At 38.8% G+C, this 12,926-nt stretch overlaps 2 protein-coding genes, 1 long non-coding RNA gene and 1 pseudogene across 4 annotated transcripts; 1 reads left to right on the forward strand and 3 right to left on the reverse strand.

Annotated features, from left to right (window-relative positions):
- Window positions 1–668: 668 nt before the first annotated feature.
- Window positions 669–9,882, reverse strand: LOC117923689 (probable purine permease 10). Of its 2 annotated transcripts, none has more exons than XM_034842100.1 (2): window positions 7,699–9,882; window positions 669–1,827 (listed from the first exon to the last, which is right to left on the reverse strand). In XM_034842100.1, the coding sequence occupies exons 1-2, from the start codon at window positions 7,733–7,735 to the stop codon at window positions 752–754; spliced, it is 1,113 nt and encodes a 370-aa protein (XP_034697991.1). In that variant the 5' UTR covers window positions 7,736–9,882; the 3' UTR covers window positions 669–751. The 2 variants fall into 2 exon arrangements, with proteins under 2 accessions (XP_034697991.1, XP_034697990.1); XM_034842099.1 differs by lacking the exon at window positions 7,699–9,882 and adding an exon at window positions 2,504–2,605 and having other exon boundaries at window positions 671–1,827.
- LOC117923692 lies at window positions 1,822–3,067 on the forward strand. Its single transcript, XR_004652670.1, has 2 exons — window positions 1,822–2,282; window positions 2,462–3,067. It is a non-coding gene; the product is annotated as an uncharacterized LOC117923692 (long non-coding RNA).
- Window positions 5,759–7,736, reverse strand: LOC117923691 (annotated as a pseudogene).
- A 623-nt stretch (window positions 9,883–10,505) lies between the features above and the next one.
- LOC117923687 (probable purine permease 10) lies at window positions 10,506–12,884 on the reverse strand. The gene is made up of 2 exons (XM_034842098.1): window positions 12,538–12,884; window positions 10,506–11,856 (listed from the first exon to the last, which is right to left on the reverse strand). Exons 1-2 carry the CDS (start codon window positions 12,572–12,574, stop codon window positions 10,736–10,738), a joined length of 1,158 nt encoding a protein of 385 aa, XP_034697989.1. The 5' UTR covers window positions 12,575–12,884; the 3' UTR covers window positions 10,506–10,735.
- Between the last annotated feature and the right edge of the window lie 42 nt (window positions 12,885–12,926).

Consider the following 12,926-nt stretch of genomic DNA (forward strand, 5'->3'; position numbering starts at 1 on the left):
TGTGCAACTGTTGATTGTTGAGATTTGCCTTCTCCATTGAGTTTTTTCCTTTGGCTTCCTGAACTGGTAAAAACACACAGTAGGATTAGGATAGGAGAAACAATGCTAACTTACTATAATAGTGTAGACAAGTTCACATCTTACTCCAACTATAACTCATTGTTGGACTTGTATATTTTTCATATAGGATTGAGAAACATGTACAAGCAGCTTCATTCAATCAATGTTGAGTTTAGCATGATCCTAGGGATAAGCCAGTTTGATTCTTCTTAGTATGATTTCCTTAGATATAAGCTTCCTTCTCTTGACCAACCAGTTTCTAAGTGGTTGGATTTGTCATTGGAGGACGAAGTTACAAATTTATATTGGATGGTGTTTTCCTAATCTTGATTAGTTGATAGGAATTTCATTATCAATGGCCTTTACCACATCATTTTAATAGCATTTTAGTAGCCTTAGGCAGATGGTTCTATTCCTTTTGGCCGCCTTGGTAGCAACCTTTTTTGTTTTGCATTTTTGTCTTTTTTTGCTCCTTGTTTGATGCTGCAAACATGGGTTATGAGTCTCTGGTTAGATTTTTAATCAAATAAATACGAGGTGATCTTGAGGAATCATTTCATTTTCAGGACAGCAGCTCAAGAGAAGGAAGTTTTTATCTAGGAAAAGTAATTGAGGAAGAAAGCAACTTTAATAGTCTCACTGCAACTAAGCTTGTCTTTTAATTCATCTATGAACCTCTTCTGTAGGAAACTTAATCAACATTTGTATTTTCAGCCTTGGAATTATCTAAATAATGTTGATAAATATATGAAACAAAACCCCAAATTCCCAACAACATAGCAATCACCTTCACTCCATCCATCTTGTCATGGAAAAATACTACTGCTAGAACTGGAACGATAGGCAATCCCAGAGTACTAATCACATTGGAGAAGAGGGAAGACACCTCAAAAATCAATCCGAATAGACCCACAGAAAAAACTGCCCACCCCACGGCTGTCCAAAGCAAAATCATGAGATAGGATACTTTCCCCAGTTCAAAGTCCCCCATCTCTCTATTCAGACTCTTCCAATCTCCACTGGCAAAAAGTCCCACCACGGCAATGCATGTTGCAACTAGAGACTGATAGATTATCAAATCCAAGATCACTGTATAAGTCTCCCTTTTCAAAATCTTCTGGAAACTGAGCTGTATCAGGGAAAGCCCAAATCCTGATCCAGCAGATGCACAAAGAGTGCATAAGAACCCTATAATATACTTTCCTTTGGCTACTCTCTTGGGATCTGAAGAATCACCAGTTTGGAATACAAGGAGAGTTGAGGAGGTGGTGAGAAGAACTAGAGAATTGACTATGAAAGGGGTGAACTTCTGTGAATTGAGGAAGAAAGAAAAGAAAGCGTTGAAGGCCAGTTGAGTTGCACAAATGAGTGAATAAGTAGAGACAGGCAGATATGAGAGACCAACTGAATACATCATGCAGTCTCCTGCTAGAAGAATGCCGAGGGAGACATAAAGCAGCACAAGGACTAAGGCTGAAGGTTGGCTTGTGTGGCTATCACTTGTCCTGGGACTTTTGGGCAGTGAGACACAGTATAAGGGGAGGAGGATTGGAAAACCTGCAAGTTGCACTAGTGTTGCCAACCATTTGCTTTTTCCACCTTTCTCAAAGTACAATCTTCCCAACAGGGTAGCAACTGTCTGGCCAGAGAGGACAAAAAGCGAATAGATGGCGATTTGGAGCCACCACATATACTTTCTGATTCTCGGTGCCATTGTTTGGAGAGCCACATTTCCTTCAGCAGAGTTCTCTTCTCTGGCTTCCTGACCTGGTAAAAACTAAAAACACATCAATCGGAGAAACAGTTGGAACTTCAGAATTTGAATGCTGGGGAACGCATAAATATGGTAAAACTATATTACTAGTTTGCATTTCATCCTAGACCTGTTTACTCTCCAAGGAAGGAACATATTTTTGCATCATGAAATCTTGAAGGATTTCTTTTTCACGTGCATAGAACTTGCGAGTTCTTTGATAGAACATAGAGAAGGAAAGAGAACATAGGGAAGGATTTCTTCTCTTCTTTTTTATTTTATTTTATTTTATTTTTATCCTGAATTAAAAAAAAGTCTTGTTTTTTGTAAATTAAGGCCCTGTGTGGAGCTTGGAAAGAGCATTCTTCCATTTCTTTTCTTCTTTCCAGATCCAATATCCTGCAAAGTGTTGGTGCTGTGAAGGAGGAGATACTTTGGATTTCTTCTCCTTTTGGTCCAAAGAGAAAAGGTAAGAAGATTCCAAACTTTGCTTTAAACAACCTCAACACAACCATGAATGATAGATACAACTATTTAGCTCAGCTGGGGAGTGTGTTTTTCAAATATTTGGAAACCAAAACAACATATGAAACATACTCATTCATAGTTTGCTTCTCTTTTTCCTCAATTTCCTTATCAACCAATCAGAGGGTGCATAATTCATTTAGATTGTTGGAAAAACAAACTTACCCATGATCTGGAGCTGTAGTTCTCTAGCTTCCCCCATCTCAAAGACCCCAGAATCCCTCAAAAATGATGCCAAGGCCAGAGAGGCAGACAGAAAGAGAGGCAGAGGAAAGCTGGGGAATGCAAAAGATGATGAAACTGAAAAGGATTTTTCAGCACGGATGAAACATGCAAGAAATGACAGCAACAGGGAATTCAAGCAAGAAGATTATTGTAAGCACGTATAACTGATTTTTCGCTTTGATAAGTAGGCTAAGGCTTTGTGCATGGGGGGTTGCACAGCATATAAAAAGGCAGAAGCACTGAACACAACACTACAATAGCATGATCCAAAGTCCAAACTGGGAGTCCAGCTTTAGTTTCTTGCTTCATTAGTATGACTAATCAATGTTTCCAACTGGTTTGAAGCACTAACCTACAAAACTCTCTTTGGAATGGATGGCTATTCTATCATTATTGGTGGTCCTGCAATTAAAATCCTTGTAATTGCATTTTGATAATGGGATATTATTGATGATCCCCTTCGCCCGTTCGGTTGATTCTGATTTTTAATCTGCTTTGCCTTGATACAAGCTTTGTTTGTTTCCCATGAAAATAGGGAAGTGTTTAACTTCATTAGTTGACTAGGTGAGGATATATATGGCAGTTAGGCTAATGAAGAACCATTGTCAGGATGTAGATAAGCATTCTTATTTCTGGAAAGTGAAATGAATTTTGTCTCGGCTCTTTTTCTTCTTTTTTTTTTCCCCAGGAAAGTGATGGAAAGGCATTAAATTATGATATAGTGGAAGGTACTATCAATCAATCATAGGTTTGTTTCATGAGTCTATATTTGCAGAGCAAATGGAAGGTGAAATCGCAATGCTAATGACCTGTTCCAACTGGGGGGTGTCAATGGATCCATTAGATTTCTGTCAAACAGCTCGGCCTATCCCTAGTATTATCCACATTCTTATCATTTTTTATTTGAATTTCAGAAAGAGAGAGTGGATGCTTTGAGTAAAGAGAGACACTACTGAATAGGATGAGAAAGAGAGACACTACTTTGTTAAACACGACAGGTCCATGATTTCAGTAGCCTACCCTCTTGGGCTTATATGCTTTCTAACTGAACTACACAACAGGTTCATGATTTCTTTGAAGTATGAGGTTGTGATGAGTAATGGGTGGCTAAACAAGTTTCTAGGCGGGGTACATAATTTACCCACCTCAAATGATATTGTGGGTTCCAAATCAGGATATGACAATTTGGGCATTACATCTTTTCTTCACTAAGTTCCTTCTCCAGAATCAGAGATTTGTTTTGGAGCAGCACCAAGGTACATGTACACTAGCCCTGATTTGTCAGGGCTTCCAAGTCCCCTTCCAAGTGTTGGAACACTAGCCCTTCCAAGTCCCCTTATTTACTTTCATCTGTACCTTCTTCTAGATCCAACAGGAAATCTCTTTGTACCAGTCCTTTCAGTCCTGATTTGTCAAGCCTGTAGGAGTAAATTGCATTACTTCTTAAATGAACGTTCAAACATCAATTAGTTTTATGGATTCTGAATGACATGATCCAGTTAAAATCCTTAAGAATGCATTTTGCAATACCTCTTGCAAATCTGATTCATTCCAATAACATAGAAGCAAGAAATAGAACTTACTTGTGCATGAGGAATCTGAAGAAGAATGAACCCAATGCAATATAAACACAGAGATATGCCAATTCCAGCAAGAAAATTCATGCAGCAGCCGGCGATTGTCCTTTGTAGGAATAAAAACTGTCTTGAGTGTATTGGTTAGTTCAAAAAGCCGAGGGGATACCTGCAGAGAGGACAACACAAGCAAATAAAAAAAGGGAGATTCATTAGGATTTTTCACTTATAAAATTTGAAGCATCAAGGAAAAATCTGCTTACTAAGATATAGATGGCAGTTGTGAGCATGAAGTTGAGCAGCGAATGATCTGGAATAAGAGAAAGAAGCCACTTAGGCTGTCCATTAGGCTTGTTTGATCTGCACACCCATGCCCAGAAGTTAGAAAGGCATTCACCATATTCTTAGGCACTAATCAAGCAAGCTTTTCCCTTTTCTTTCTTTTTTCAGGCTCCATATGGATTTTGGAAAATGCAAGGGAAAGTAGGAGGGGAAAAAAAATGTGAAGTGAAAGATGACAAGAAAAAACAATGGAAATAAAAAATATATTTAAGATGAATAAATTTTTATCACACGCTTCCTCAAATTTATTTATCTTATTTTCTCCTCATGTAAAAAATCAAGAATTTAAAAATGTATAAGGTTGTAAATAATTTTCATTATATCTAGTTTAAGACTAGATGAATTAATATTTATTTTTATTTTTATGGTTTTTGGTATTTTTAGGATCTCAACCAGCTAGGGGTTTAGTTCTCTCAAATATATGGAAAACTGACTCGCCCATGATTTGGAGCTGCAGTTCTTCACCTTCCCTCACGTCAAAGACCCTGAACTTCCTAGAGGATTAAGCTAATAACGGGAGAGAAATGGACAATATGAGCATTTGAGAAAGTTACTGTCAGCACAGATGAAACATGTGATGAAGATAAAACTATTGTAACAGGAACTTCAGGCATGGAGAAGATGGAAGCAAGTGGAAATTCCAGTTGGTGAATCTTTCAATGTGTAGTCATGGCGCTGCAAAGCCTTACTCCAAATATAGTTCATTGTTGGACTTGTATACTGTTCATATACGATTGAGAAACTTGTATAAGCAGCTTCATAGCAATCAATGTTGAGTCTAGCATGATCCTAGGGATAAGCCAGTTTGATTCTTCTTAGTATGATTCTTCTTAGATAAAAACTTCCTTCTTTTGACTAACCAGTTTCTAAGTGGTTGAATTTGTCATTGGAGTACAAACCTACTAATTTATTTTGAGTGGCGTTTTCCTCATCTTGATTAGTTGATAGGTATACCATTATCAATGGCCTTTACCACATCATTTTAATAGCATTTTAGTAGCCTTAGGCAGATGGTTCGATTCCTTTCGGCCGCCTTGGTAGCAACCTTTTTTGTTTTGCATTTTTGTCTTCTTTTTTTTTCTCTTTGTTTGATGCTGCAAACATGGGTAATGAGTCTCTGGTTAGATTGTTAATCAAATAAATAAGAGGCCGATCTTGAGGAATCATTTCATTTTCAGGACAGCAGCTCAAGAGAAGGAAGTTTTTATCTAGGAAAAGTAATAGAGGAAGAAAGCAACTTTAATAATCTCACTGTGACTAAGCTGGCCTTTAAATACTATTAAGAGAACTTTGAGGCTCTTTATTCATCTATGAACCTCTTCTTTAGGAAACTTAATCAACATTTGTACTTTCAGCATTGGAATCATCTAGATAATGCTGATACATATATGAAACAAAGCCCCAAATTCCCAACAACATAGCAGTCACCTTCACTCCATCCATCTTGTCATGGAAAAAAACTACTGCTAGAACCGGAACAATAGGCAACCCCAGAGTACTAATCACATTGGAGAAGAGGGAAGATACCTCAAAAATCAATCCGAATAGACCCACAGAAAAAACTGCCCTCCCCACGGCTGTCCAAAGCAAAATCATGAGATAGGATACTTTCCCCAGTTCAAAGTCCCCCATCTCTCTATTCAGACTCTTCCAATCTCCACTGGCAAAAAGTCCCACCATGGTAACGCATGTTGCAACTAGAGACTGGTAGATTATCAAATCCAAGATCACTGTAGAAGTCTCCCTTTTTAAAATCTTCCGGAAACTGAGCTGTATCAGGGAAAGCGCCAATCCTGATCCAGCAGATGCACAAAGAGTGCATAAGAACCCTATAATGTACTTTCCTTTGGTTACTCTCTTGGGATCTGAAGAATCACCAGTTTGGAATACAAGGAGAGTTGAGGAGGTGGTGAGAAGAACTAGAGAATTGACTATGAAAGGGGTGAACTTCTGTGAATTGAGGAAGAAGGAAAAGAAAGCGTTGAAGGCCAGTTGAGTTGCACAAATGAGTGAATAAGTAGAGACAGGCAGATATGAGAGACCAACTGACTACATGATGCAGTCTCCTGCTAGAAGTATGCCGAGGGAGACATAAAGCAGCAAAAGGACTAAGGGTGAAGGTTGGCTTGTGTGGCTATCACTTGTCCTGGGACTTTTGGGCAGTGAGACACAGTATAAGGGGAGGAGGATTGGAAAACCTGCAAGTTGCACTAGTGTTGCCAGCCATTTGCTTTTTCCACCTTTCTCAAAGTACAATCTTCCCAACAAGGTAGCAACTGTCTGGCCAGAGAGGACAAAAAGCGAATAGATGGCGATTTGGAGCCACCACATATACTTTCTGATTCTAGGTGTCATTGTTTGGAGAGCCACATTTCCTTCAGCGGAGTTCTCTTCTCTGGCTTCCTGACCTGGTAAAAACTAAAAACACGTAAATCGGAGAAATGGTTGGAACTTAAGAATTTGAATGCTGGGGAACACATAAATATGGTAAAAGTACGTTACTAGTTTGCATTTCATCCTAGACCTGTTTACTCTCCAAGGAAGGAACCTATTTTTGCATAATGAAATTTTGAAGGATTTCTTTTTTAGATCATAGAACTTGCGAGTTCTTTGAGAGAACATGGAGAAGGAAAGGGAAATGATGAAAATTGCATAAAAATGGATTCCTGTCTCAAGCTATTTTCAGCATTTTGTTTCCTTTCCCTTGTTTCCTAGGATGCAAATGGATCCTGAAAGCGCAGAACTGCATTAGAACTGTAATAACAAAATGCAGCAGATTGGGAAACCATTGCCTGAGGAGCCATTGGATACTGTAAGGAAGTGCTGCAGATCTTCTGTTGGACTGTTCTGGAAACATCCATCACCTGTTGCAACTGTCTGATGATAGAAGTAAATTTAAAATAGAAATAGAAATCATCCTTGTATAAAAATCATTTGAAGGTTTGTATCCTTCATCTTGATATTGTCCCATGGTTTTAATGACTACAAGGAGAAGAATTTTCTGAGTTCTCCTTTTGGTTCCTGCAAAACTCCAATCTATAAACAAAAACCTCCATTCAACAAAACCTAATCCAATTAACTTAGAAGTGGAAAGTTTTTTCCATATTTGAAAACCAAGACACAAACCATGCTACTCAATAGTTTTTTTCTTTTTCTTCGGTTTCCTCATCAACCAACCAGAGGGCCAATTCATGTAAACATTTGGAAAATGACACTTACCCATGATTTGAACTTGCAGTTCTGCAGCTTCCCCCATGTCAAAGACCCTGAAACTCCTAGATGATTAAGCCAGGGACAGAGCTTGAGAGACAGCTAAACAAGGGAAAATAAAAATTACAGTAAGAAGGAATTCAGGCATGAAGAAGATGACAGTAGCTGAAAATTCTAGCAGGAGAACCTTTCAAGTCCAGTCACATTGCTGCAAAGCCTTAGTCCAACTATATTTTTCAGTTTTATATGTGGTTTTTTCTCATGGAGGAGCAGAACACAAATACAAGTAGCTGCATCACAATCAACACTAGTGTGTAGCATCATACAATGGGTAGCCTAGTCCAACTCTTTGCCTTATTCGGTATGATGAATCAATTTGCTCAAGTTCGTTGGATTTGTTACTGATTGGTGCAAAACTATAAATTTATTTTGGACTGGATAGCATCTACCCTTGTCCTTAGTTAATAGAAGTTCCATCATTGGTCGGTGTGCAACTGCAGTCTTAATTGCTCTTGACCATCTGTATACTGCTGATCCTATCCTTATCTGTTAAATTGGCTTGCATTTTTTCCCCTTCATATCAAATACCAGAAACAGTTCCACTGGCTCAAAGTTTGTGCCAAGCTTTAGCTGTTCAAGCCAAAATCACCACATAACTTCCCTGGCTCAAAGTCTCTCCGACAGTGTTCCCTATCCCCCTTCTGCAGTTAAGTATCCCTCAGCCCAGTGTGATATCCCAAACTACTGTCACTGCATCCCCCAACCCAACAATTTTATTGTCGGATGGGCTAACTAAAAAACATCCACCACCTCCTATTCTGTGACCGAAGAAGATTTGAGATTAGAAACTGCACTGTCCTAAGATCATATGAAGTCTAGTATCTTTTTGTTTTTGTTTTTTTTTTTTTAATATTTATATTTACCCTAAAGCTTTGATGACTGAAAGGAAAATTTTAAGAGCTGTCCATTTGATTGCTAAGAAAAGGATTCTAGATCATTGAATCAAAACCTCCACTCAACTGAGTGTAACACAACTATTTTGCTTGGCTTGGTTGAGTTTTCATATTTTGGAAACCAAAGCAACACAAAGCATAGAACTCATATTTATCTTCTGTTTTCCTCAGTTTCCTCATCAATCAACCAGAAATATCTGGAAAAATGGACTAACCCATAATTTGGAGTTGCAGTTATTGAGTTTCCTCCATGTCAAGCACCCGAAAATTAAGCTTATGGGAAAGGGCGAGTGAGAGAAAGACTTCTTGAACAGCTACTGAGAACTCTTAGGCATTGCAAAACATGACAAAAAGAAAGTGGAAGGTATGGCTTATGAGAACTCTTAGGCGATTGCAAGTAGAAATCAGAAGCCTAGAATTGCTTTATTGTGTTGATGTTATGATTATTGATTAATGAACAACCAACTTTTCAAGTGGTTGAAACTTGAAATTGGCTGCTCCATTGTCGGTGGGTGTTGTGGGCTTGTTTTAATTGCTTTACTACATGCGGATGATCCCATTCTCATCTGTTAATCTGGTCTATCCAAAATATCTAAAACAAGAGAAAAAGCTGCTGACTTGTGGAAAATGTATCTGTGGTTAGATTTTAAGCAATTAATACAAGCTCCACCTTGCGAAGTAATGCTTTCATTTATCTGAGAAGTATTTCCCCAAGAAAAGTAAAGAGAGGAAGATGGAAATAGTAGTCACAATTCAAATACATGATGTCCTTTTAAAATCATCTGGAAAGCAAGCTGCATTAGGGCAGACAATGTACTTTCATCTGGACGTTCTTTTGGGACCTGAAGACTCATCAGTTTGGAATACAAGGAGGGTTGAGGACATGGTGAGAAGAACTAGAGAATTGTGGAGGAAGGAGAAGAAAGAATTGAAGGTCAATTGGGTTGCACAGATGATGGAAAACATAGGCGCAGGAAACTTAGTACATCATGCAGACTCCTGCTAGTAGTATGCCAAGGGAGTCATAAAACTATACAGGGATTAAAGCAGAAGGCCAGTTTGAGTAGATATGATACATTCCTAACAAGGAAATTAATCATGGTCACTGGATGAGGAGTGCTGCATTATGAAATCATTCCATGAATGACAATCCATATGTTGTTGGTCTGGGGTTCAAATGATTTCTTACTTTTCTAAATTGATACTCTATGGGTCTTGGAAAAAACTAGAAGGAAAGAAAATGCTGAAAAATGTACGCTTGAAAAGTGATTATTTTCTCAAGTTATTCTCAACATTTATCTGGAAAACCTCCTCCTGAGAAAGTATTTGATTATTGCATCGAATTTCAGAGGTGATTATTGTACTACAATTCTACACAGTCGAAACAAACAAAGCAAAAGAAATGATAGCAACGGGCAATTCAAGCATGAAGAAGATTATTCAAGTGTAAATCCTGCAGCCAAACTTTCCAATGTCCAATCATAGTGAATGAAAGAGAAGGAAATGATGATGTGTAGCTTTGTTCATGGAGGGTCAAGACGTCTACAAGCAGCTGACGCTTGGATAGCATCAGCCAAGGGGTAGCTTGGCATTTCCGTTCTTAATATCTTGGCATGACTAACCAATTTTGCCAGGCGGTTGGGCTTGTCAGTAAAATTGAAGTACTAGAATACAAAATTGTTTTCAGAAGACATCTGCTTTTTCCTTACTTGGTAGCTGATCTATTATTAGTGGGTCATCTTGATGCCTGAAGCAGATGATGACATTTCTATTTCCTATCTTCCTGACCTTGCTACAGCATTATTTTTTGCCTATACAACCTTGTTGTCACTGAAAGATCAGAAAGGGGGAAATGGTGCAGAGTTGAGTTACACTGGCCCTATCATCTGAGGGGTCTCTTGATTGATTTTCATCAGTAAATACAAGGCCCATCCGAAGATGTCATTTTGTTTTTGTAAGAGTACTCCAAAAGAAGGAAGTATTTAGCTAAGAAAAGAAGAAAGAAGCAACAAGGTACTAATGCAAGTAAGATTCTGTGTCTTCTTGTGTGGAAAATGGAAGTCTAAAATGAAACTTGGAAGGGTTATCCTTCTTCATCTATCGACTTCTTTGCTGGTGGAAGCTTGGGAAACTTGATCAACATTTGCGCTTTCAGCCTTGGACTTGGAATCATCGAGATAATGCTGATACATATAGGAAACAAAGCCCCAAACGGCCAACAACATGGCAATCACCTTCACTCCATCCAACTTATCATGGAAGAAAACTAATGCTAGAACAGGAATAATAGGCAATCCCAGAGTACTAATCACATTGGAGAAGAGGGAAGACACATCAAAAATCAATCCAACTGCACCAATAGAAAAAACATCCCAGCCTGCTGCTGTCCAAATCAAAGTCATCAGATAGGATATTTTTCCCAGCTCATACCCCTCCATCTCTTTCTTCAGATCCTTCCACTCTCCACTGGCGAAAAGCCCAGCCACAGCCACACATGTTGCCACTATAGATTGGTAGATTATCAAATCCAGCATTGCTCTCATAGTGTTCCTTTTTATAATCTTCCTGAAAGCAAGCTGTGTTAAAGAAAGCAGTAGTGCATAACCAGCGGACGCAAGAACAGTGCATAAGAATCCGGTAATGTACTTCCCTTTGGAGATTTTCTTGGAATCAGAAGAATCATCAGTTTGAAATACAAGGAGGGCTGAGGAGATTGTGAGAAGGACTAGAGAATTGACTATAAAAGGAGTGAACTTCTGTGCATTGAGGAAGAAGGAGAAGAGAGCATTGAAGCCCAATTGGGATGCACAAATGAGGGAGTAAGTAGAGACAGGAAGGTATGACAGTCCATATGAGTAGAGTAGACAGTCTCCTGCTAGTAGTATCCCAAGGGAGACATAGAGCAATGCAAAGGTTAAGGCAGGAGGTCGGTCCATCTGGATACTGTCTGTGGTCGGATTTTTGGGCAGTGAGATGTAGTAGAAAGGAAGGAGGAGAGGAAAACCTGCAAGCTGCACAAATGTAGACATCCATTTACTATTTCCACCTTTGTCAAAGTACAATCTTCCCAAGAGTGTAGCAACCGTCTGGCCAGAGAGAAGGAAAAAAGAATAGACGCCCATTTGGATCCACCATATGCGACCTCTGATTTGGGGTACTGTTGATTGGTGACCAGCATCTGGTTCGCTCGAGTTTTCTTCTTTGGCTTCATAACCTGGTAAAACCACACATATGGGATGATAATCTTACAGAAAACAATACCAACTTGTCAAAATCAGCCTGTTGAAAAACACTAAATTTTTGCTACTTACAACTCCCCTTTTAGTCTGTTGTGTTGATTACTTCATGTATATAAACAGGGGTGTAGACAAGTTTGCATTTCATCCTACACCTTTAGTTTCATTCCTAAGAAGATGGTAACAACAGGATATCTCCTAGATGGGGAGCCCTTGATGGGCTACCTTTTGAATGCGTGCCCTGAAATGAATGACAAAACCATTTTTTTTTATCCTGAATTAAAAAGAAAGTCCTGTTTTTGTAAATTTAGGCTGTGTGGAGCTTGGAAAGAGCATTCTTCCATTTCTTTTCTGTTCTTCTTCTGTTCTTTCCAGATCCAACATCCTGCAAAGTAGGAGATACTTCGGATTTGTCTCCTTTCGGTCAAGGAGATATGCAGGATGATTCCAAATTTAAACAGCCACCTCCACTCAACCATGAATGATAGATGCAACTATTTAGCTCAGCTGGGGGTATGTTTTTCAAAGTTTGGAAACCAAAACAAGATATGAAACATACTCTTCATAGTTTGCTTCTCTTTTTCCTCAATTTCCTCATCAACCAACCAGAGGGTGTATAATTGAATAATTCATTTAAATTGTTGGAAAAACAGACTTACCCATGACCTGAAGCTGGAGTTCTCTAGTTTCCCCCATGTCAAAGACTCTGAAATTCCTCAAAACTGATGCCAAGCCCAGAGAGGCAGAGACAAGAGAGACAGAGGAAAAAGATTTTTCAGCACGGATGAAACATGCAAAAGAAATGAGATTGACAGGGAATTCAAGCAATAATATTATTGTAACCACAAGTATAACTGATTTTTCACTTTGATGAGCAGGCTATGGCTTTGTGCATGGGGGGTTGCACAGCATATAAAAAGGCAGCAGCACCAAACACAACACTACAATAGCATGATCCAGAGTCCAAACTGGTAATCCAGCTTTGGTTTCTTACTCCATTGGTATAGACGAGCCAAGTTCCCAAGTGGTTGGTTTTGTCATTGTAGCG

Source organism: Vitis riparia, chromosome 10 (genome assembly GCF_004353265.1).
Source record: "Vitis riparia cultivar Riparia Gloire de Montpellier isolate 1030 chromosome 10, EGFV_Vit.rip_1.0, whole genome shotgun sequence".
Classification (NCBI taxonomy): Eukaryota; Viridiplantae; Streptophyta; class Magnoliopsida; order Vitales; family Vitaceae; genus Vitis; species Vitis riparia.